Source organism: Sorex araneus, chromosome 3 (assembly GCF_027595985.1).
Source record: "Sorex araneus isolate mSorAra2 chromosome 3, mSorAra2.pri, whole genome shotgun sequence".
In the NCBI taxonomy this organism is placed as follows: domain Eukaryota; kingdom Metazoa; phylum Chordata; class Mammalia; order Eulipotyphla; family Soricidae; genus Sorex; species Sorex araneus.
Window position 1 is genome coordinate 122,894,095 of NC_073304.1, and position 24,229 is coordinate 122,918,323.

Consider the following 24,229-nt stretch of genomic DNA (forward strand, 5'->3'; position numbering starts at 1 on the left):
ATAAGGTGGCAAGGAGCGAGGAGGGTGCTGGCTGGCAGCTGGGGGGAGCGAAGCACAGGGCCCTTCCCGGAAGCTCTGGCCACCAGCAGTGCTGACCATTGGCCGGAGGGCTGAGGTGGTTCATTAAGCAGCCCTGAGAGGGGTCTTTCTGCAGCCCCAGGTCGCTTATCCCCTGATCCTGAGTGGAACTGAGAGTGTCCCATTCTCCCCCTCCACCCCGTCGTTGGTTGCTTTCTCCTCTGCTGTTAGGAGGGAGCAGGCGGATCTTTTCCTTCCTCAGGGCCCCTCTGGTTGCTTCCCTTCGTGGGGGGCGGGGGTGCTCTCCCCAGGCTGTGTACTCTCCCAGGGGCCCTCTTCGGCTGTAACAGTTGCCTGGATGCTTTCCTTGCCTTTGCTCCATAGCCACCTGGTTGACAAGGACTTTCCCTCCTGTGTCCTGCGTCCAGTCTCATCTTCTGCGGGGTGTGGCCGCATCCAGCATTTAGTTACCCTGGACCTGACACGCGATGGGCTCGGGCTCCACTGCCCACCAGCACGCTCAGTACCCCACCACTAACTTTTTTTGTTTTGTTGTGGGGACACACCTGAGAATGCTCAGGATTTACTTTGGGCTCAGTGCTCAGGGCTCATGCCTGGTAGTGCTCAGGGGACCTTACGCTGTGCTAGAGAACAAACCAGGATTAGTTTTGTGCAAGGCAAGTGCCTCAATGCCTGTACTGTCTCCCAGGCCCTTAATTCTTTTTAAAGCATAATTTCAGAATATTTTAATGCATATAGAAATGCTGGTTTTCTTTGTTGTTGTTGTTGTGTTTTATATTTGTTTTTGCTTTGGACCACACCTGGTGATGCTCAGGGCTTACTCCTGGCTCTGTGTTCAGGGATCACTCCCGATGGGGCTCAGGGGGCCATAGGTGGTGCTGGGGATTGGTCAAGTGTTGGCCATACTCAAGGTAAGCCTGCAGCCATGTCCTCTCACTCGGGCCCCCTCGGGGCTAACTTGGAACAGTGACACTGCATGTCTGCTGCTGCGTTTCTCCATGGCTTGAAGAATGACCGGCCACTAGATCCCACCTCTGCCCCTGAAGCCCCAGCCCCAGCCTGTCAGCTCCCCCAGCCCACACCCGGTGCCAGAGCGATACTGCCAGAGAATTGTGCTGCGACCCTGCCCCTTCGTTGTTGAAGACTCAGTGATTCTCCTCCTCCCAGATAGTATCCTGGGCCCATCACAGTGTGGTTCCAGCCTTCCCAGAAGCTCCTGTGGGCTACTTGGCCTCCAGCAATGATGGAGAAGTGAGCATTTCTCCGAGCCCAGTCCCCTGCCTGCCCCAGTACCCACGTATGCACTGAATCAAATCCTGCTTCTCCAGGACCCTCCCAGCTTCCTCCACCTGTGCTCCTGCAGGCTGGGGACAGAGTGCTGCCCGAAGAGACTCCCAAGTTGCCCAGGACCCAGTCCCTCAGGCTCTTGCTTCTCTCTCGGGCTTAACTGCCCAGCCAGCCTGCCCCTTCCTGTAGGGCAGGGATGGACCTGGCCCTGTGTCCACTGTGGCGGGCCGGGTGTGGCCATCAGGAACAGTGGCGAGCGAAGCAGGAATGCAGGCGGGAGACTCCTAAACCCCCTTTCATCGTCTCCATGTTGGTGGTCACCAGTGTCTCACTGACTCCGGGGAGTGGGCACTAAGGCAGCCAGTGTCTGGTCCCAGCCACAGTTTTAGGGGAGGATGAGGCCCCCAGCCTGCTGAGATCAGCAAGTGTGGGGGTGTCCCTGCCAACAGGAAGGAAAGTTCCCAGCCCTTGAGAGGTGGGAAGCAAAGAGAGGCTGCACCGTCCACCCAGGGAGGTGAGACGGGAGCTTGGCCCCGCAGGGCTCTACCTCGAAGGCACTCTGCCTGCGGACCCCTGGCAGACCCCGTGGCTGGGACAGTCCCCTCCCGGGCAATGGGATTTGAATTCTCAGACCCCTCGACCCAGCCCTCCTTCCCTGGCCCACCTCTACCCCCTGGTCCCTTCCTTGAGGATATCGCCCCGAAGTAGCTCTCCTTCTGATGTGGGTCCCGGCCTGGGGAGACCCCGAGCAGACCCGGGCCAGCTCCCCGCAATCCCTACCCAGCCGGTCCCAGCGCACTCGCTGTACCCTGAGAGCGAAGCTTTCCTGTAAGCAGCAGCAGGCGGGCCTCCCTGCTAGGAAATGCTTTTGTGCGCTTTAATAATTAATAGCCGCCCTCAGCCTGGGACCTGACAGGCCGGCCTGGGGTGGGGGGCAAGGGGGCGGGCAGCGTTCAGGTAGATGTGAGGGTAAGGGGAGGGGGCTGGCTAGTGAGAAACGGCGTTTGGGGAGCTCAGTGGCTGAGGTTTCCTAGGATGCTGGGGTTCGGAAGTGACCTCAGCAGCACAGGGCACCTGGGCTGTGACTGACCACCAGGGCCTCCCTCTGCCCGCACTGCCTCAGAGGGTGTCCCCCCCAGCCCACCCCCGCCCCGTGAATCTCCTAGTTTTGGTTTGTGGCATTGCGAGGCCCTGGGCCTCTCAGACTGGCCCTGGCTAGGCCAGTAGATTGTGGCCAAGGCCAGGGATGCCAGCAGGGAGCAGTGGGTGCCTGGAGGGAGAGTGACCAGAGAGGGAGGAGGGGGGCTGGACTTCGAGGGCCCAGGTGGGTGACAGAAGAGCTGAAGCTCCTGCTTCTCCCGAGGTGCAGATCTCCCTGGCTTGCAAGGGCCAGCTCCCCTGGGAGTCACTCAGGACTGTGCTAGGTGTGGAAAACGGAGCGAAGCAAAACCAGAACATCCTGCACGGGGCCTTCACTTACGGGACGGTGAGACGGGGCTCATCCCGACTACCGCAGAAGCCAGTTAGACTTCGCAGGGACTTGAGGGAAATCAGAAGAGGAATGAGATGCCGGAGACACAGACTTTTTTTTTTTCTGTTTCGTTTTGCTTTGGGGCCACAACCAGCAGTGCTCAGGGCTTACTCCTGGCTCTGTACTCAGGGAGTCACTCCTGATGGGCTCAGGGGACCATATGGGATGCCGGGGATCAAACCCAGACGAGCCGCATGCAAGGCACACACCCTACCCGCTGTACTGTCGCTCCGGCCCCAAAATGTAAGTCCTGGGAACTTACGTTCTTTGCTTCTCCTGGATCACCCAGGCTCCCTCATTGCCGAGGACCCCAGGGCTGGTCCTCACTTCCGAAGCATCTTAGTGCCAAACCATCAGGCTGAACCCGGGCACAGCCTGGAAACGAGCTGTCGGCAGGCAACAGCCAGGTGAGGCGGGGGCGGGGGCAGAAGGCCTGGGTGCCTCTCTGGGGAGGCGGAGGCTAAGCCTCCAGGTGTCCTTCGTGGGGTGTGGGATGTGCTCGTGTTTTGTTTTACTTTGTCTGGGGCCTCCCAAGTGGTGCTCGGGGGACCCTCGGGCCTCGCTGGTGGTTCCCGGCCCTCTGGGCCAGCGGTTCGGCCTGAGGCTAGAGAATGTGCTGCTTCAGGGACCCACCACCCTGGGCGTGCGCTGGGGACCAGGGGCTTCAGGGCTGCATCCCTCTTGGGGCACCCTTTGATGCCAGGGATCAAAGAGAGTGACCTCACCCCTGTACTATCATTTCACCCCATGTTTTAGAGCCTTCATGATTTTTTTTTTTTTTTTGTAATTGTAGTAATTGTGTTCATGGACCAGTGATACTCCCAGTGGTACCAGTCAGTACTTGGGCCAGTGATCCTTGGGGGCCGCCAGGGCAATTCTCAGGGCGGGGGGGGGGAGAAAAGGGGCCAACACTGGCAGGAATCGAAGTTGGGGCCTCACACCTGCACAGGTGCTCTATCTACCACTTGAGCCACATCCTCAGCCCCCCGATTGTTCTGTTTGAGGGCTGCAGCGATGGTACAGTGGATGGGGTGGGGGGGTTGCCTTGCATGTGGTTGATCTGGGTTCAATCCCTGATACCCCACAGAGCCCCCAAATTTGCTGGGAGTAATTCTTGAGAACAGAGCCAGGTGTTGCCCAAAAAAACCCCTAAAAAAAAAAACGGGCTGGAGCGATAGCACAGCAGGTAGGGCGTTTGCCTTGCACGCGGCCGACCCAGGTTTGATTCCCAGCATCCCATATGGTCCCCTGAGCACCGCCAGGAGTAATTCCTGAGTGCAGAGCCAGGAATGACCCCTGAGCATCATTGCCGGGTGTGACCCAAAAAGCAAAAAAAAAACCAAAAAAAACCCCAACCTCCATTTTGTTCTGTTTTGCTTTATTTGGGGTCCACAGCACAGCTGGTGGTGTTGAGGGGCTACTCCTGGCACTGAGCTTGGGGGCCTGCTTCTGGTGGTACTTGGGGGACCCTGTGATGCTGGGGATCGAGCCCTGGGTCAGCCTGAGAAGCAGGTGCTCCCACCCTTTCAGTTGCCCCGGGTCCTATGAGGCTCACGTTTCTAATGAGCCCGAGGTCCAGGAGCCAGCCCAGGGTGGGGTGAGTCGGGAGGGCGGAGATGGGCCTGGCCTTGCAGGACAGTGTGGCCGTGTCCAGAGCTGCCAGGGAGTGGCTCGGGGCATCAGGCTGCTGGGGGGGGGGGGGGCAAGGATCTTCTCCAGGAGCCTGCTTAGTGGCTCCAGCAATAGGGGCCAGACCCCTCTGCAGCCCCCAGCCTGTTCCCCCACTCCCCTCTACGGCCCCCAGCCTGCCCTCCCACCCCCCTCTGCGGCCCCCAGCCTGTTCCCCCACTCCCCTCTGCAGCCCCCAGCCTCTTCCCCCACTCCCCTCTGCGGCCCCCAGCCTGTTCCCCCACTCCCCTCTGCGGCCCCCAGCCTGCCCTCCCACCCCCCTCTGCGGCCCCCAGCCTGTTCCCCCACTCCCCTCTGCAGCCCCCAGCCTCTTCCCCCATTCCCCTCTGCAGCCCCCAGCCTCTTCCCCCACTCCCCTCTGTAGCCCCCAGCCTGTCCTCCCATCCCCTTGTGCAGTTAGCACAGGCGCCACCTCTGAAGGTTGCGCTGTCCTTGCCCTGGACACCCGGCACAGACCCCAGGCAGCCCCTGGCCCGCACTGGCCGCCCCCCAGTAGCCCACCAGACAGCGAGCCTTCGAGCCTTGCATCTCTCACTGCCAGCCGCCTCCTTTCACTTTTGGCCTATTTCAGAGCAGAAGATGGAAAGGTGGGCGAAGGTTGGGGGAGTGGGCCAGGGCGGGAAGAGGAAAATGAGCACTCCCCCCCCCCCGCCAAAATCCAGGTTCTTTAACCCAGGTACACACACCCCACCAACTCCGCATACATGGGAGTTGACAGGACAGTGTTTTGTGTCAAACATTTGAGGGAGAGAAGAGACTGTTGATTATTCTGGGCTCGGGAAAGCGTGGAGGTGACTCTTGGCCTCACTGTGCCGCTGTGGCCAGGAGCAGGCCCTTGGGGAGGGGGAGAGGGCACGGGCTTTGTGCTGGACAAGTGAGCGCTTGCTGGATTTGCATCCAGCCTGTGCATGGGGAGGCAGTTTGGGGTGTTCCTCCGCCGTGCTGCGCTCAGCTGCCCGAAGCTGTAGCTTTGCTGGTTTCCGTGTTGTCACCCGAGGGGTGGGGTCTCTGGAAACTGTGCTTGGCACCACCCCCAGCCCCCCCTCCATGCGCATCCCCCAACCCTCCAGACACCAGCTCAAGGGGCATCTGACTCCTGGGCATTCGGACCTGGGGCCACAGCCCCCATGTGTCCACCTGCACAGCAGGCCGGAAGTGGCTGAGGAATGACACCCCAGAGCCCCTCCAGCCTGTGAATGGTTGACACGGGGGAGCTGCCCTTGCTCGCTCCCTGCAGAAGGGGGTGGGTAGCGCTGAGGCATTCAGAGCTCCCGTGGGGTAGCTCCAGGGAGTGGCCCTGGGGGATCTCGTGGATCATGTGTCTGTCTGAGCTTCTCTGTCTCCCATGCCCCCCCATTCTTGCCAACCTCCTCTGGAATCGCCTCCAGAATTAGCTGCATTGGGGAGGTAGTACAGTGGGCAGTGCCTTGCACACGACCTACCTGGGTTCAATCCCCGGTATCCCCTGTGGTCCCTGAGTCCCACCAGGAGTGACCCCTGAGTGCAGAGCCAGGAGTAACCCTTGAGCACCACTGGGTGTGCCCCCCCAAAAAAAATTAAATAAGCTTTTTGCATTAGAACCCTTGTTTCAGGGTCTGCTTCTAGGGAAGCCTCGACAAAACTCCTGTGTCTCCAGACTTGGGGGTTCATCCTTTTTTTTTTTCCTTAAGGCGAAGGGATCTTGCCTGTAAGTCCCCTCGCATCCCAGTGTCGGCCCCTTGCCATCCCCTCTGGAGGGCAGGGACATTGTCCTTCCTCAGCTCTCTGCAGGCTAGTGTGGGAACCGGTGAATGAGGGGCCCCGGCGTCCGCCTGCCTCCCACCCCGGCTTTCCTCCGGCCTGTTGGGACGCTTCTGTGTTTCTGTCCTTTCACCCGGCTTGGCTTTCTCGTCACAAGACTCTTCCCAAAGGGAGCAAAGCTCCCCTTTCCGCTCCCGACTCCTACTGCAGGGCTGGCGGCCCCCTCTGGGTGGCTGATCCCCTGTCACAGGTGATGGACACAGACACGGGCATCGAGCCAGGCCACAGAGGAAGGCAGAGCTCAGACCTGCCCTGTGTCCTGTGTCCGTCTCGTCTCCCAGCGCTCGAAAGCCAAACTTTTCCTCTTGCCCCTTGATCCCCGTGCTCATCCGGCAGGGCCGAGGACAGGCCAGCTGGAGACATTCCCAGCGCAGCCACTCAGCCTGGCCGCTGCTGGCTGGGAAGCAGCCCGCGCTGTCATTCCTGCAGCTCGGGCGGGCTGGCCCCCTCTCTCAACTGTTCACACCAGGGGCGTGAGGCCAAGAGCATGACCTGTGTGTGCCTCAGAGCTCGAGAGAGGCGGGGAGGGAGGGCAGCCCCCAAGCTGGACGACTAGAAATGGACCCCCCCACCCCTCCAGAGGGAGCAGGACACAGGTGTGGGGGCAGCGTGTCCCCCTCCCACCCCTCCGCTGCCCCAGCTTCTGTGCTGGCCTCTCCCCTCCTGGGGCCCCTGACCTCTGCTCCCGAGAACCCCGTCCTGCTGGCAGGGCAGGCCCTGGACAGGGAGCTGGCTGGAGGCTCCGTCTGGACGTCAGGAGCGGGCGGGCGGGCCGCCAAGCCCCAGACGGCAGCTCTTTGCCAGGAGTGCGGGAGGGAGGAGCGGCAGCTGGCCTTCTTGGTGTGCTGGGCACCGGTGTGGAACCCGGCCGGGGAAGTACCCGGGATCGGTGTCAAAGGATGTGATGGTGTCTGGGCGATTCTCCCTCCCCACGCAGCCACCAGCCCTCATTGGCCAGGGCCTTTCTCTGTGTCCCCCTCCCTGCTCAGGCGCCTCGCCTGGGTGGATGCAGAATGAAGGGGCCTGGGGCCGGGGGGTGGGCAGCGCAGTGTGTGGGATTGGAGATGCTCCACAGCCACATACTCTTGTGGCCTTCTCTCCCCCAGGTGGCCCTGGTGCCTGTCTCTTCCCGCCTCAGCCGGGTTCAGGGGGAGGAGTCTGGTGGCAGGCTCATTAGCATATTCATCAGCAGTAATCAGGGGCCTGCTGTGAGCCCCACCTCCAGGCAGATGAGCTGTGGTCAAGGCCCGAATGGGAAGGACAGGGACAGCGGGAGAGGGAGCAGGGAGCTTCTGCCCCCCCGAGGGACCTGCTGGGGAGCCACGGGTGGGAGCAGCAGCCCCCTCTTCAGCCTCTCCATCACAGGTCGAACAAGTTCCATCACTCTGCCTTCAAGTGAACCAGGGAGATGACTCACGGGGCAGCGGAGCAAGCAAGGGTGTTTTGGGGTTTTCTTCTTTGCGGGGGACACACACCCAATGGTACTCAGGGGTCACCCCTAGCAGTGCTTGGGGGGCTGTATGGGATGCCGGGGATCTACCCCAGGCCGGCCACGTGCAAGGCAAGCAGGTGCCCTCCTCGCTGTCCAATCGCTCTGCCCCCTGCAGTGCAGTTTTACCTGGGTCCCCAGCCCTGCTCAGGTGACTGCTTCTCCCCAAAAATACAAACAAAATCAGTGTTTCACACGGAGCGCCGGGCTCCCGGTAGACTCTCAGGAGAAGCGAGGCCATCCGTGTTTTGTTCTGTCCGTTAGCACTGAAGTGTGTCTTAAGTGAAAACCTAGCCCGCCTCTCAAGTCCGCAGCATCCCAGAGACCGGGGCCTCAGGGGAAGCCGGGAAGAGCGCGTTGATTGCAGTGGGGAGGGAGAGACGCCCAGTAGAGACAGAGTGGGGCTGGCGTGGTGCAGTCACAGCCCCGCCCTCCGAGCCTCTCCCTTCTGTAGTGCCGTGTCCCTTGCTGCCCGTCTGCAGCAGGGGCATCTGACCCCTGCAGGCCTTCCGTTGTGTCTCCCACACCACGGCCCTCAGCAGAAGTGCCCTGTGGTCCAGAAAGGCTGGCGTGTACTTGCCAGAGCATCCCCCAGGGACTGAGAGTCGGAGCACGGTTAGAGGCCTGTGCCTTGCATGAAGCTGACCTCTGGCCTCACATGGTCCCCCAGGCATTGCTGGATGCAGCCCTGGATGACCCCAGCACAGGCGGGGCAGCCTAAGTGGTCCCCAACATCCGCACGGTCCAGCAGAACCTCATCCTCGGCCCGTGCATTGACCCATGGACAATTGGCTTAGAATGCTGAATGAGGGGCTGGAGCAATAGCACAGTGGGTAGTGCGTTTGCCTTGCATGCGACCGACCCGGGTTCGATTCCCAGCATCCCATATGGTCCCCTGAGCAACACCAGGGGTCATTCCTGAGTGCAGAGCCAGGAGTAACCCCTGTGCATCGCCAGGTGTGACCCAAAAAGCAAAAAAAAAAAAAAACCAAAAACTGCTGCATGAGGCTCTGGGCTCTGAGAGCACTTTGTTTGGGAGTCCCCCCCATGCCTCCCCACTCCAAAAATAAAAGTATCCTCAAACTCAGAATGAACAGCGAGCCTGCCTGCGTTTCTGAGTCAGAACCGAGGGAGGAGCTTGGCTGCATGGGTCTGGCACCCCATCTCTCAGGAGGCTGCAGTCCAGGTTTCAGGGTACCGTCCAGGCTGCCGAGGCAGAGGGCTTGGGCCTGCTCCAGGTGGCCCCTCCACCGGGCTGTCCTCCCTGTGGCCAGCGGCTTTCCAGGGAGAGGCTGATGGAAGGGGCAAATGGGGCAGGACACAGCAGGGCGTCTTTCCCGCCAGCCACGTGCTGTGCTTGTGCCTCCTTCTGCCCCGGGAACCCTTCCTGCCTGAGCCAGGTCGATCAGGGGCGTTCCTGGGGGTGCCCGAGGGCGCCCCACCTCCCCCGCCTTTGTTGAGAGGCCACGTTTCCCAGCAGCGCTGGCCACTGCACCCCTCAATAGAGACACAACCTGGAGTCAGGAGATTTGGGGGGCACCGGTCGGAAAACCTCAGCCTAGAGCGGCAAGTCTGCACCCGGGGTCTGGAGTCAGGTGTTCCCCCCGCAACCTTTCCTCTCTCTTGGGAGTCTTGGTGGCACTCACGGATATCTCTAGCCCTTTGTCCTGCCCTTTGCTGATACAGCTGTGAAGCTCCTGTTCTCTCCCCAAGGACCCAGGGAAAGCCACCACCTCCAGGAGGTCTTCCCATCCTCCCACAGACAATCCCCATTTTCTGCCTTTACTGCTGTAGTTGTGGGATTTTTTGTGTTTTATTCAGATCTTCCCCTGCACGCCCTTCCCTTTGTGGTTGTTGATGTTGTGATGTTTGTGGAGGCGTGTGTGGTGGGATACACACAAACACACACACAGACACACACGCACAGAGCTGACTGTGGTGTTTGCTCGGGGTCGTATCAGCTCACAGTGCTCCCGCAGTCGGCCCGGCGCTCTCCGAGGTCTGCACTCTTTGTGGCTGGTTTGCACATGTGCCTGCCGGGGCTCACACTCTTAGTGGAGGCTCATGAAGTGTGAAGCATGTGTCGGTGGACACGGGTGTCGGCACAGGCTGCCCTCCGCTCCGGTCGAGTCTGGCCGTCACACTGGTGGTGGGACGAGCTGTAGCTGCTCTGGGCGTCCTCAGCATAGCTGTGCTGCTTGCACCTGTGCTCGCAGGGATGGCACTTGTGCAAACATCTTTTTAGTCGTGGTGCTCCCTGGGGCCGGGGGTTGTCCCCATTTTCTTGGTGCTCACACACACCCGGCTACAGTGCAGCTGGAAATGGTTCACAGTGCTGTTGGTCACAGACAGCTGGACTGCCAGGACCGGGCTTTGCACAGGGGAGATGCCAGGGCCTCGAACCCATGACCATATGCCTACAAGGCAGGCCCTCCAAGCCCCTGCACTACTGCTTGGGGCCCTTCTCAGTCTCTCTCCAGGGGCCCTTCAGCACTTGGTCTCGCGCTGCAGTTCTGGGTGTGTCTCCCTCAGTCTCCAGCGCTGCGTCTGGCTCCTGCTCGGGCCACGGGTCTAGAGTCGGCACAGTGTGGAGGCTCGGGACATGGCTGGTGATGAGGGCTGGGCTTGGCTCCTGTCCTGCTCTCACCCTGGCTTTGCACCTGGGAATGGTGCTGAGGGGCCAGGAGGGAGCCCTGGCTGGGTCTCTCGGGCAGCAGCTGGGCACAGGCTTCTGCACCTTTGGCCAGAGCCCAGGGTCTGGGCCGGACAGACCCAGAGCTCGGAACCAGTTTGATATCTCGGCCAGTCTGGCAGGTGACGATATGGATGACATCATCACCTCCCAGGGCTACGCCACAGACAGCTCTGGGCTGGGGGCAGGGTGGGGCGGGGCATCCCCTAACCTCCTGGCTGCCCCAGGCTGCCCCAGACACCCCCGGTGGGTGAGAGGCGTTGCGGATGTGGTGGGGCTGCAAGATCAGCCTTTCAAAATTCGAGGCCCGAGCGAATCCTGGGGTGAGCCTGTCAGGAGTGTCTGCGGCTTTCTCCCCACCCCAGGAGCAGGCTGGGCGCAGGCTGGGGTGACCTACGAGCACACAGCCTCTGCAGAACTGCAGTGACCTAGCGAGGGTGGGACGAGTGTCCATCCGATCTACTTTTTTGGTTTTATATGTTCGAGAGCCACTGGCGCTCAGGGCTCACAGCTGGCACGTTCGGGGACCATGTGGGACGCAGGGAATGAAACCCAGGCCAGCTGTATGCAAGGCAGTCCCCGACCCCGGTACTATCTCTCCGGTCCCTCCAGTGATTTTGTTTTTCTGGGGGAAGGGTGAGTTGGGCCACACCTTGAGATGCCGGCGGGGGTTGGGGGGTGGGGGGGTGGAGCTACTCACAGCTCTGGGCGGGGGAGGGGGTGTCACTCCCAGTGGTGCTGGGGATGGAACCCGAGGCAGCTTCCTGCAAGGCAAGTGTTCTTCCCCCGTCTACTGTCCGCCTGGCGCCCTCCGCCCCCTCCCTGGCTTCCGGGCAGGGCTGAGGGGTCTTCCTGGCTTCCTGCTCTCGGGGAGGCCACTTCAGGGGCACCCCGGCTCCTCTCCTCCGCAGTGGCGTGGGCCTGGCGCGAGCACATTTTGAGAAGCAGCCCCCCTCCAACCTCAGGAAATCCAACTTCTTCCACTTCGTGCTGGCCATGTACGACCGGCAAGGGCAGCCCGTGGAGGTGGAGCGCACGGCCTTCATCGACTTCGTGGAGAAGGACCGAGTGAGGGGCGCGTGGGCTCCTGGTGGGCGGGAGGGCGCGGGACCCCCCACCCTGCCCGCAGGCTGGGGATGGGGCAGATGGGGGTGGGGGGAGAGAGAGACTCGAGGGTGTGGGTGTCTGTGTGTCTGGTGTGTGTGTGTGGGGGGGCTTCGGGGTCCCTGGGCGCTAGAAGCTTCCTCACTGTGGCGTCTCTGCAGGAGCCCGGAGCGGAGAAGACCAATAACGGGATCCATTACCGCCTCCGGCTGGTGTACAACAACGGTGAGTGAAGTCAGGCCCGGTGCCCCCTCCTCCGGGCCGAGGGGCCCCAGGAGCCAGGAGGGGGCGAGTGGAGCGTGCCGCCCTCCAGCCAGCCCCGTCCTCCCTCCCCGTCCTAGGGCTGCGGACTGAGCAGGACCTCTACGTGCGCCTCATCGACTCCATGTCCAAGCAGGTGAGCCCGCCCACGCCCTGCAGGCCTGTCCGCCCGCCCCTGCTCGGCCTCTGCCCTCCCCTCCCCTCTCCACCCCTGCCGCACACACAGGAACAGGTGTGGCTTTCGTCTTCTAGGGGATGATTATTTATTGTGGTGGTTGCATCTTAAGGAGTCGCACACACATTGTGTGTGCGTGTGTGTCTGTGTATGTGTGTGTGTGTGAGAGAGACAGAGAGAGGAGAGAGAGACACAGAGAGAGAAGAGAGAGAGAAAGAGGGAGAGAGAGACAAGGGAGAGAGAGAGAACATGTGTGCAGTTCTGGGGACTCAGACTGAAGCCCCCTGTCTGCAGGGCGGGCACTCTGCCTCTCATCCCATTCATGCCTCCTAGATGGGGTAAAATCACCTGAAGTGCAGAGAAGGTCTGAGCTCACCGTCTCCGGAGGCACAGCAGCCTCCAAGGGAGATGCCGGTGTGGGTGGTTTCTCGGGGAGGCTGAGGGGAGTCTCTCAGGAGGAGGGGAGAGGGCCAGGCCCGGGCTGGGGTTGCTGCACCAGGGAGGGGTCTCAGCTGGAGCCTCCTCTCAGCCAGATCTGCGGGAGCCCTGGGGAATCAACCGTCCTGGAGTTGTGCCCCTGAGGCCAGGGTCCGGGGTTCTGTGTCCGCCGTCAGTCTGGGTATGAGTGCCCCGGTGTCTGCAGGGCCTGTAGCTCCTCACCGCTCCAGTCAGCCGTGTCCTTGGTAGCCAGCATCAGGGGGTGCAGAGGGTACCCAGTAAAAAGGGGGTGCAGGGCTGCTGCTGGCGGGGAAGGGGCTCAGAAGGGTGCACCCTGGGAACCCCAGGGAATTAGAACCTGGATTAAGCCCCAAGGGATTCTGCTGAGGAAGCATCCCCCAGTCTCAGGTGCCTGCTAGTCAGGAGGGACCCAGCCTCACACCTGTCGCAGGCAGAGACAGGACCCCCCCCCACACACACACTCAGGGCCTCTGGCAGCTGCCACCAGCCCCCGTGGGGGATGAGTGGCTCCTTTCTGGAAGGTCTGTGGTCACTGCGGTCACCCAGGTGAGCCAGGCAAATTGTGGGGAGACGAGTGTGGAGTTAAGGGGGCCCAGAGAGAAAGGCCACCAAGGGGGGTTTTAGCGGGAGGCCCCTGGGGATTGGCAGATTTGGAGGTCAGGTCTGCTGCTAGGGGTGCCCCCTGCTGGCGTCTGGACAGGGTGGGTGGCAGGGGTGGGGCTGATGCTTCCTTCAGTCCAGGGCTGGGGATGGGGCAGGGTGGGGGTGGGGTGAGCCATCCATTGGCAGCAAAGGCTAAAGAGACCAAGTCAGTGAGTAGGACACACAGGCTCCCGGGGGTGGGAGGGGGCAGGCACAGATGGAATCTGCAGCCTCTTTTTGCCACGTTCCCCCCTCTCCCCTCGGAGGTGGGCTCTGTTAGGGTCCCAGGCCTCCAGCTCCTGCTCTGCACTCTGGGGTCCCCCAGGCGCCCGTGTCTTCCTGGTGGAGGGCTGGGGCTTGAGAGCAGCCTCCTTCACTCCCCAGGCCATCATCTACGAGGGGCAGGACAAGAACCCCGAAATGTGCCGAGTGCTGCTCACCCACGAGATCATGTGCAGGTGAGGCGGGCTGGCGCCCTCACTCCACCCCTTGGCCCAGATGTTGCCAGGGACAGCCACCGCCTGCCCTCCCACCCCCTTGCCCCCTGGGGGAGCCTGGCAGGGAGGGGGCGGGCTGAGGGAGGCCCCAGGGCTCCAAGCTGGCAGGGGGAGAGGGTCCTTGAGGCCCCATTAGCCTGGCCTGTTTATGTGAGTGTTTTTGTAAGGAAGCTTAACTAACAATGCTCAGGGGAGCCCCGGGGGCGGCTCCCGTGCCAGCTCAGAGCTGCAGGAAGGAAACTGGGCTGTTCCCTGGCGAACCTGCGGGCACCTCCCTGCCACAGGTGGGGGGACCTGGGCTGGGCATTTCTAGGTCAGCTCCTCCGGCAAGGAGAGAGCATGGTGTTCAGAGCTCTGATGTGGACTGTGCCCACCTAGGGGAGGGCTGGTGACAAGGGGGAGCCTTCTGGGGCACTGGGCACCCCGTCTGTCCTCGGTCAGCGGCTGTGAGCCACATGCTTTCCCTGGAAGAGAAGCATTGCTGGTGGCCAGCAGCCAGTCCCTTCTGAACCTCTCTGGGACCTTGTCTTGGGGACAAGGGTGTCCTGGCCTGGGTTCCCTTGGGACATGCTCACAACTCCCTCCCTGTGAGGGATCCTCACTGCCTCTCTCCCCAGGCCCGAAAGGGAGCTGCTCTGACTCAGTGTGCCATAGCCAGAGGCAGGCCATCAACATGCCACACATGCTACAGGCACACATACACCCCCCCTCATATACATGCACACACCACATACATACCATATATATAGACACACCACACATATACCATATATATACACACCATATACACATACCATATGCACGCACACCATATACACACACCATATACAGACCACACACACCACATACAGACACATGCCTCCTATATATACTCACCTCACACATATATACTACATATAAACCACACACATACACATATACACATGTTCCACACATACCATGTGCATGCACATACCATATGCATATATGCATGCACATGGCACATACATACATATACCACATATATACACATTATAGACATGTACATATATCACACACATACACACATGCTACACATATACATATGCTGCACACATGCATACCACACATACCACACACAGACACATTCCACACCATTCACAATACATACATTGCACCACATACACCACACATGACATCACACAATACGCATAGCCTACATATACAGAGCACACATACCACACACATGCACATACTGCACATAGCATACACATACCACACACACATACACAGCACTCACACACCCATGCACTCCACATACACTCCATACCATCACAAACATAAAACACTACATATACCACATAGACTGTGTATACACACCCATTGCACACATATATCCATTGCACACATACACACATACCACAACTACACCACACAAACACCACAAATATACACCACACACACATACACACTATGTGCATGACTCACACCATACACTTCCACCACGCGTGCATACACAGACTGTAATCTCTCTCTCCCACCCTCCCTTCCACCTTCCTCCCTCCTCATCCTTTCTTCAGCCGATGCTGTGACCGGAAGAGCTGTGGGAACCGGAATGAGACGCCCTCCGACCCGGTCATTATCGACAGGTACCAGCTGGGGGCGGGGCCTGGAGGCTGCAAGGCCAGGGCAGCGCGGTCACTCGCAGAGCACTGTGGCACCTCCCTGTCCTCCTTCACCCCTGTTGATGGCTGTGAGCAGAGAGAAGCTCAGACACCATCGAGTCACCACCAGGGCCCCAGGAAAGCTGCTGGGGCCTTCTCGCAGGAGCCAGGCGGGCTGAGGGGCTGTGTTCAGGCCTGGGAAGGCAGGGCGAGTCCGGAGCAGGCCGGGCTTGGAGAGGGGCAGCCATGGATTGGGGCCTCCGCGTGGGCCTGGTAGCGAGGCTGGACGCTGGTCCCCCACTGTCGGACCCTGTGCTGGAGACTCGGTGTTCCAAGGGTCCTGTTCCTCCATTTGAAAATAGGGAGATACTTTCAGCCACACAGTTGTCCACAGTTGCTTGTGAAAAGCATCCTCCTCCCACCAGTTTTGAGATGATTTTATTTATCTGTGAATGGGAAGCGCTTACATGAGGTACACAATTCAAGAACACAAAAGGAACAAATAATGCCAAGTCACCCTGCACCTGCTTACCCCTGCTCCTTCCAGAGCCTCGTCCCCTATCCTCCCCAGAGCCCCCGTCCTGGGCCTTCCCAGAGCCCCCCTCCTGGTCCTTCCCAGCGCTCCCATCTTCCAGAGCTCCCATCCTTCCTTGCCCCTTGTTGCCGTTCATTTGTTCCTGGTAACGCTGTATCCTAGAGATCTTTCCAGACCAAACAAAGCCTCTTTGAACACATTACAGTCACAAGGCACAAGAGCTCGAGAAGCTTCGAGCAGTTTATGACAAAGGCCTCACCCCTGCCTCTCCCCACCCACTGTCAGCCCACAGGCAGCTGGCCCAGCTCTTGAGGTTGTCCAGAGACTCAAGGCATGGACCAGAAATGCAGCTTGATGTTTTTAGGGCCACCACTCTCTTGATTTCTGTCAAAATAGTGCCACCTACACATGTCTGTCACCTTTCTTCTCTAAAAAATATCAATAGCAGCAGCTTAGCTAAGGACACAAGAAAAAATTTGTTTGCTTCTTTAAATTACTTCATTGTGGATGGATTGTAATTTATATTACACATTTGCTACTGGACGTGTGGCTGTTCACATTCTTTTTCAAGGATAAAACATGCAAATGCCTTTGTCCATGTGTTATTTTGCACATGTATGAAAAAGACAATCACTCGAGATAGAATCCTTACCTGAAGGAGATAGGCAATTTTTACTTTTTTTTTTTGCTTTTTTTGGGGGCCACACCCGGCAATGCACAGGGGTTACTCCTGGCTCTGCACTCAGGAATTACTCCTGATAGTGCTCAGGGGACCATATGAGATGCTGGGAACCGAACCCGGGTCGGCCGTGTGCAAGGCAAACGCCCTGCCCACTGTGCTATCACTCCAGCCCCAACAGATAGGCAACTTTTAATCTGATGGTTATTTATCCTCGACAGAGATGATCTCAGTTGACATTCCTACCGGCAATCTTGAGAATCCCTGTCACACACACTCTAATCAGTCTGTATGTTGCTTACTCATTCAACTAATAATTTTTTTCGCACTTATTCGATGCCAGGGTCCCTTCTTGATGCTTTGGATTAGGAGTGACCAAAGTCGGGTCTGGGGAAATATGCCTGGCATGTGCTGGGCCCCAGTTTGATCCTTGGTACCACATGGCACCAACTCAGCACCGCCAGGGATAGTGCTGGTGGGCCTCAGACACTGCTGGGAGTAGCCCCCAGGCCCCTGGACCCTGCTTAGGCCTCCCCTAAAAAAAGTGGGGGGAGAGAAAGCAATAGTCATAATAGATAAAAAGATAAACAACCTGGCAAGGGAGAAAAAAAAAATCACCAGGCAAGATCAGGGTACCGGGAGGTGCTGCAGTGTACAAGTTTTTTTGTGGTTCTTTTGTTTTGCTTTGTTTTGTTGGGCCACATTCATACTCACACACATTCACACACACACACGTATCCACATTCACACACTCCCTCACATCCTCGACACTCCCCTACATTGACATATACACACTCACATTCACACACACTCACCCACATACACACTCACACATTCAAGCATACACTCACCCACACACACACACACACACACACACACTTCACAGACTTTCTTTTGTTTTGTTTTGTTTTGTTTCGAGGGCACACTGGACAATGCTCAGGACTAATCCTGGTTCTGTACTCAGGAATTACTCTGACTGTGCTCGGGGACCATATAGGATGTCGGGGATGAAACCTGGATTGGTTGGCAAGCGCCTGACCCACTGTACTATCTTTCCAGCCCCTGGAAAAATGTCCTTTTTATTATTTATTTTTTATTTTTTTAATGAATCACCGTGCGATGCAGTTACAGACTTACAAACTTTCATGGCTACGTTTCAGTCATACAGTGATCGAGTACCCATCCCTCCACCAGTGCCCATTCTCCACCACCAACGTTCCCCGCATCCCTTCCACCACCCCCACCCTATTCCCCTCTGCCTCTGTGGCAGGCACATTCCCTCTTACTCTCTCTCTCCTTTTGGGTATTATGGCTTAAGATGCCAGGGCGTTTGGGAGGCGCTCTCAGATATACTGGGACAAATGGGCCAGAAGATTCAGTTCTAGGGCCACGTCTGGTATGACTCAGGTGTCACTGGAGCCACATTCAGTGGTTCCCGGGGTGGGAGGGGCATGCAGTTCTGGGGGTGGAACTCAGGTCTTTGCTTCTGCAATAAGTGCCCCTGATCTGTGAGCTCTCTCCCTGCCCTCAAAAGATGATGTTTGAACTGAGAGCCAAGGGAATTAAGAAAGAGAAGCATGGGAGGGATTTGAACTCAGGGAAGAGAAGGCCACAACAATGGTAGAGGGAAGTGGTCAGCGGGAGGAGGATGGGGAGCTGAAAGGTGCTGAAGTGCGGTGTATGGAGCCCTATCAGCAACAGTACAATAAACCACAGTGGCAACATAGTTATTTAAAGGTGCTTGTTAGAGGGGCTGGAGCACAGCGGGTAGGGGGTAGGGCGTGTGCCTTGCACGTGGCCAACCCGGTTCGATTCCCAGCATCCTATATGGTCCCCTGAGCACCGTCAGGGATAATTCCTGAGTGCAGAGCCAGGAGTAACCCCTGAGCATCTCCACGTGTGACCCCAAAAGAAAAAAAAAAGTGCTTGTTAGGCAGGCTGGTGGGTGAGAGGGAAACTGGGGACATTGGTGGAGGGGGAGTGGACCCTGGTGACAGGATGTCAGTTGGAACATTGTATGCCTGAAACCTAGTCAGTAACTCACCATGACTAAATAAAATTTTGTAAAATGAAAGTGAAGCTTGTGTGCATCTGGGAGAAGATTCTCTGCAGGCCGGAACCTTCCTCAAGGCAGAGCCAGCCGCTGCCTGGAGGGACGCGCAGGAGCAGAGAACGTCAGGGACGAGAGGAGAGCAGGAAGAAGACAAAACTCTGGTGTCTTCGGGGCGGCACGCAGGGCTAAGCTGGGGGCCATTGTAAAGATGGCTGGCTTGTATTCTGGACGCCATGGAAGTCTTGTGATTGGGGCGTGGGGGAGACGGGAGGTTGCAGTTGGAGTGACACGACCTTATTTGTGTCTGAGCAGTCTCACTCTGGCTCTTGTGTCACTGTAACTGTCACTGTCATCTCGTTGCTCATCGATTTATTTGAGCGGGCACCAGTAACGTCTCTCATTGAGAGACTTATTGCTACTGTTTTTGGCATATCCAATACGCCACGGGTAGCTTGCCAGGCTCTGCCGTGCAGGCAGGATACTCTCAGTAGCTTGCCGGGCTCTCCAAGAGGGGAGGAAGAATCGATCTCGGGTCGGCCACGTGAAAGGCGAATGCCCAACCGCTGTGCTATAGCTCCAGCCTGGCTCTTGTGTAGAAAACAAATATGGGAGGCAAAGGTAGAGGCAGGGAGGCGAGTCAGGCTGAGGCCAGGTGTGATAAAGGGTGTACGGGATAGCAGTATTCTGGTGGTCTTCATTTGGGGGCCCCATCTGGCAGTGCTCAGGTCTTACTCCTAGCTCTGTGCTTAGGAATAACTTCTTGCAATGTGCAAGGTACCATGTGGGATGCCAAGGACTGAACCGGGTTGTCCATATGCAAGGCAAGCTCCTTAGCCACTGTACCCTTTCTCTGACCCCAAGGATTCGGGATATTCAGAGGCAGACACGACAGGATTTGCTATGGAAGGAAAGAGAAAGAGAGGAAGTGAAGTCAAAAATATCTTCAGACTTCCTGACTGAAGCAACTTAGAAAGAAATTCAGTTTATGAGAAGAGGAGGAGAGGGCTTGGGAGGAGGAAGAACTGGGAGTTTGGCTTTGGACATGTTATTTTTGTGTTGTTGTTGTTTTTTTGTTGTTTTTTTTTTTTTGGCTGTGGTGGGGAGGCGGCACCCCCGGCTGTGCTCAAGGTTTACTCCCAGTGCTGCACACAGGGATCACTCCACCGCCTGGACACGTTGTGTTGAAGATGCTTACCAAATATCCAAGTGGGACCGGGAGAGCAGATGAAAATATGAGTGTGGATCTCCAGGGAAAAGTTCAGGCTGCAGATAGAAACTTTAATGAATGAAATCACCAAGGGAGTGAGTGTTGATAGAAAATAGAGGAGGCCTCAGAATTGAATCCTGGAGTTTGCAGTGTTTAGAGGTCACGGAGATATGGAACCAGCCAAGGGGAACAAGATTGGGCAGCCCATGAAGTACAAGGAAATCAGAGTGTTGTGTCCAAGGGGGCCTAGATGAGAACACATTCCCCCAAGAGGCAATCATCAGCTGCCTTAAACCCTGCTCTAGAGATGATAGACTAAGAATTGTCTATTGACCTTAACAAGAGCTATTTCAGTGGAGTATTGGGCCAAAAGGTCAGATAGGAATAGATGTGAGAGAGTGGATATGGGGGGGGGTGCAGAGCAATACTACAGTGGGTAGGATGCTTGCCTTGCACGTGGCTGACTGGGGTTCAATTCTCAACATCACGTATGACACCCCGAGCCCTGCCAGGAGTAATTCCTGAATACAGAGCCTGGAGTAACTCCTGAGCATCAGCTCCTCCACAAAAAATAAGAGAGAGATAAAGATATAAGAGAGATGTAAAAGAGACACTTGAAACAGTGAACAGAGGAACGGAATTTTGCTCCAAAGGGATCAAGGAGACAGCAAAGGAGGAACACAGTGGAAGACCAAGAAAAAATAGATTATTGAGACACCGATGAGGAAAACTAACTAGCATTGCACTGCCATCCCATTGTTCATTGATTTGCTTGAGTGGGCACCAGTAATGTCTCCGTTGTGAAACTTGTTACTGTTTTTGGCATATCGAATATGCCACGGTAGCTTGCCAGGCTCTGCCGTGCGGGCGGGGTACTCTCAGTAGCTTGCCGGGCTCTCTGAGAGAGATGGAGGAATCGAACCTGGGTCAGCCGCAAGCAAGGCAAACACCCTACCCGCTGTGCTATCACGCCAGTCTGAGAAAAACTCACAGGAAAGAGAAATATAGTGATGCAAGAGATGGGAGAATGGCTCGAGCAACATCCTGTGGCCAGCAAAGGGCTTAAAATCTTGTGCATGGAAGGGACAGGATGCTAGTCTCAGCTGGGTCCAGAAACAGCTCTCCATGGGGGCATTCAGGAGAACCCAGGTGCAGGTGCAGGTAAACGGGCATGTCCAATAGCACATCCAGTTATGGATGTTCTTGTCTGTTTGCTTGGTTTTCTCCAGGAATGAGGATGAGGAATTGAGAGGGAGACACTAGGGTGGGAGATGGACAGGGGAGTGAATGGGTCATGGACATTGTGTCTGATTGTGCAAAGTGCCTGCACGAGGTTTGTGGTCCTATGTTTCTAATACAAACTTTCTGCTGCCTGGGTGTAAGTGCAGATGGATGAGCGATGGCCAAAAAGAACCAGTATTGGGGGTTATTGAGTTCATTAAAAAACACGAATGGGCAAGAGAGTGAAAAGCGTTTGCCAGGGTGGGGCTGGAGAAACAGTGCAATGGGCAAGGTGCTGGCCTTGCAGGGATTGATTGATTGATCAACCCAGGGATTGATTTTCAGCATCTCATATGGTCCCCTGAGCACTGCCAGGAATGATTCCTCAGTGAAGAGCCAAGAGTAATCCCTGAGCATTGCCAGTTGTGGCCCCAAAACAAAACAAAGTGTTTGCTAGAGTGATTTAAAAAATGGAACAAAGCCAAGGCCAGGGAGTGGGTGAGGACTTACCTTGCATGTGACTCACCTGGTGTTCAGTATTGTGCACCAAGCTCAGAAGAAGTGATTCCTGAGTGCAGAGCCAGGGGTTAAGCCCTTAGCACCACTGGGTGTGTCCCCCTTCCCCCCAAGAAACAAACAAACAAACCAATGAACAAGGAAGTTAAGATGGATGTGGAAAGAAGAGTAAGAAAGCAAAGAGAAGGCAGGATGAAAGGAACATACTGTGAAGGGACCAGAGAATTTAGGTACTAGAAGGAGGTTGATCGGGAGGTTGGAAGGTGTTTGGACAGGGAGTTTTTTGTTGGTGGGATTATGTCGGATGACTTTTATCGCTGCTGAACAGACAAGCAAGGGTGGAGACAGGAGGGATGCTTAAGGAATGGAGAAGGTTGCATGAATTACCTCTATGGTATATCACAGGACCAGCATTCAAGAGCATGTAAGTGATCAGGAGTGAAATCGTCAAGGAGTGCAGGCAGGTGATCTCGGGTGAGGAATGACTGCAGCTCGCAGAGGTTGTCATGTCCTTCATCTCTCTGCATCATATAAATGAGTTTTGACATCCTCATAAAGTCTATTTCTCTTCCCCACATGTCAAGCCTACTTGCTGCTGGTATTTTCTTTTCTCTCTGCTTTTGTCCTTTGTTAATTTTTCTGTAAAGTATTGATTGACTTTTGTTATTAATTGGGAGGAGTAGTAGAGATTAAGGATACTAGCCTTTTGTCATAAATTGCACATAATCGTTTCCTAGTTAGTTGCCTTTTAACTTTTTTTTTTCCCAGGGCTATAATTGACTCCTGGCTCTGGGCTCAGGAATCACTCCTGGTGGGGCTCAGGGGACGATATGGGGTGTCAGGGATCAAACCTGGGTTGACCACATGCAAAGCAAATCACCCTACTCACAGTACTATTTCTTTAGACCTCTTTTTTAACTTTGTTGATGGTAAAAAGTTCTCAATTTCTTAATACTTTAGTATTCTGGATTTTTTCTTTGTTTGGGGTTTGTTTGGGGCCATACCTGGAGCTACTCAGAGGTTACTTCTGTCTCTGCATTCAGGAATCACTCCTGGCAGTGCTCGGGGAACCATGTGGGATGCCAGGGATCGAACCCGGGTCAGTCAAGTGCAAGACAAGTACCCTACCCACTGTACTGTCCCTCCAGCCCCATCTTCCGACCATACCATTTAAAACATCATTATTTACCTTTAAATATTTGAGCCACTTGAAAAAAATTGTCAATATGCCCTCAATGATACATACAAATGAAAATTATAACAACATAGAAATTATGAAGCATAGTAATCAATGTGCACCTGTGAGCCTGCCAACAACTTAAAATGAGAAGATTAAAAACACCCTTGAAGTCACCTCTGGGTCCCTTTCCTGCCTCACACTACTGCCCACCCCTCTCCTATAGGAAATAAGGAAGGGTTCTGTGTCTACCGAGACCTTGCTCCTTAAACATGAACTTGCCAGCGATGGTGTCATTTTAAGCTCTATGTTCATTTCAGCGTGGTCGTGTCACTTCATAAAAATCATCTCAGGTTGTGATGAGTTGTTTCTTTTTTTTTTTTAATTCGCCATTGTGTTTTTTTTTTTTAAAGACATTTCGGTTTTGCTATTTTTAGCTGGAGTTTGTTGTATTTGGTCTTGACTGTGATAAGCGCCACAGGCTCTGAACACTCTTGTTTGTGTCTCCTGATTTGAATAGGTCCAAGAGCTTGTTTGATGTATAAACCCGGGACTGGCATCGGCAGGTCTTAGCCCGTGCTCGCGACCCACATGCCCAGCCAAGGTCAGGCTGGTCTTGCAGAGTCGCACTCCTCTTGTCCTGACCCCCGCACCCCCCCCTCCGGCTCCCCTTGCCCCGACCCGGCACCCCTGCATCCCACTCCACTTCTTCACCAACACTTAATAATTGAGTTCTAGTGAAACTGAACTTCCTTCAATCAACTTATTGGTATTTGCATTATTTCTCTTATTTGTTTTATTTGGAGGGGGCTTGGGTCACACCCCGCAATGTTCAGGGGTTACTCTGGGCTCTGTGCTTGGTGATCACTCCTGGCGGGGCTGTGGGGGGGATCATATGGGATGCTGGAAATCGAACCCAGGTCGGCCGAGTGCAAGGCAAGAGCCCTACCCACTGTACTCACTGTACTATTGTACCAGCTCCTGCGTTATTTTTTTTCTAAAAGTTTATTTATTTATTTTTAATTGAATTACAGTGAGATGCACAGTTGCAAGGTTGTTCATGACTGGGTTTTAGTCATATAGTATTCCAACCCCCATCCTTCACCGGTGTACATTTCCCACCATCAATGTCCCCAGTATTATTTCTTTTCTTTTTCTTTTTTTTTCTTTTTGGGTCACACCTGGGGGATGCACAAGGGTTGGTTCTGGCTCTGCACTCAGGAATTACCCTGGCGGTGCTCAGGGGACCATATGGTATGCTGGGAATCGAACCCGGGTCGGCCGTGTGCAAGACAAATGCCCTACCCACTATGCTATTGCTCCAGTACCCCCAGCATTATTTCCTATTAAGCATTTTTCTTTTCTTTTACTCAATTTTCTTAAGGAAACTTTTAGGTTTTTTTTCCAAAATTTTTAAGTGGTCTTTGTAAATCCTAGATAGCTAATTCTTTGATAAGGAAGTTTATTTCAAGTATCTCTATGTAGTTGAATTTATCAGTATTTTCCTCAAGGTTTTTACTCTTTTATTTATTTACTTATTTTTATCTTGCCTGG

At 55.9% G+C, this 24,229-nt stretch overlaps 1 protein-coding gene across 5 annotated transcripts in view; it reads left to right on the forward strand.

The window, feature by feature from the left end:
- EBF4 (EBF family member 4) overlaps window positions 1–24,229 on the forward strand; it is an 80,000-nt gene that overhangs the window by 3,022 nt on the left and 52,749 nt on the right. For all 5 annotated transcript variants that reach the window (XM_055133125.1, XM_055133126.1, XM_055133124.1 and 2 more), the window contains exons 3-7: window positions 11,439–11,595; window positions 11,793–11,856; window positions 11,973–12,028; window positions 13,553–13,626; window positions 15,204–15,272. In XM_055133125.1, coding sequence (XP_054989100.1) covers window positions 11,439–11,595; window positions 11,793–11,856; window positions 11,973–12,028; window positions 13,553–13,626; window positions 15,204–15,272 — 420 coding nt within the window. The remainder of the gene's footprint in view (window positions 1–11,438; window positions 11,596–11,792; window positions 11,857–11,972; window positions 12,029–13,552; window positions 13,627–15,203; window positions 15,273–24,229) is intronic.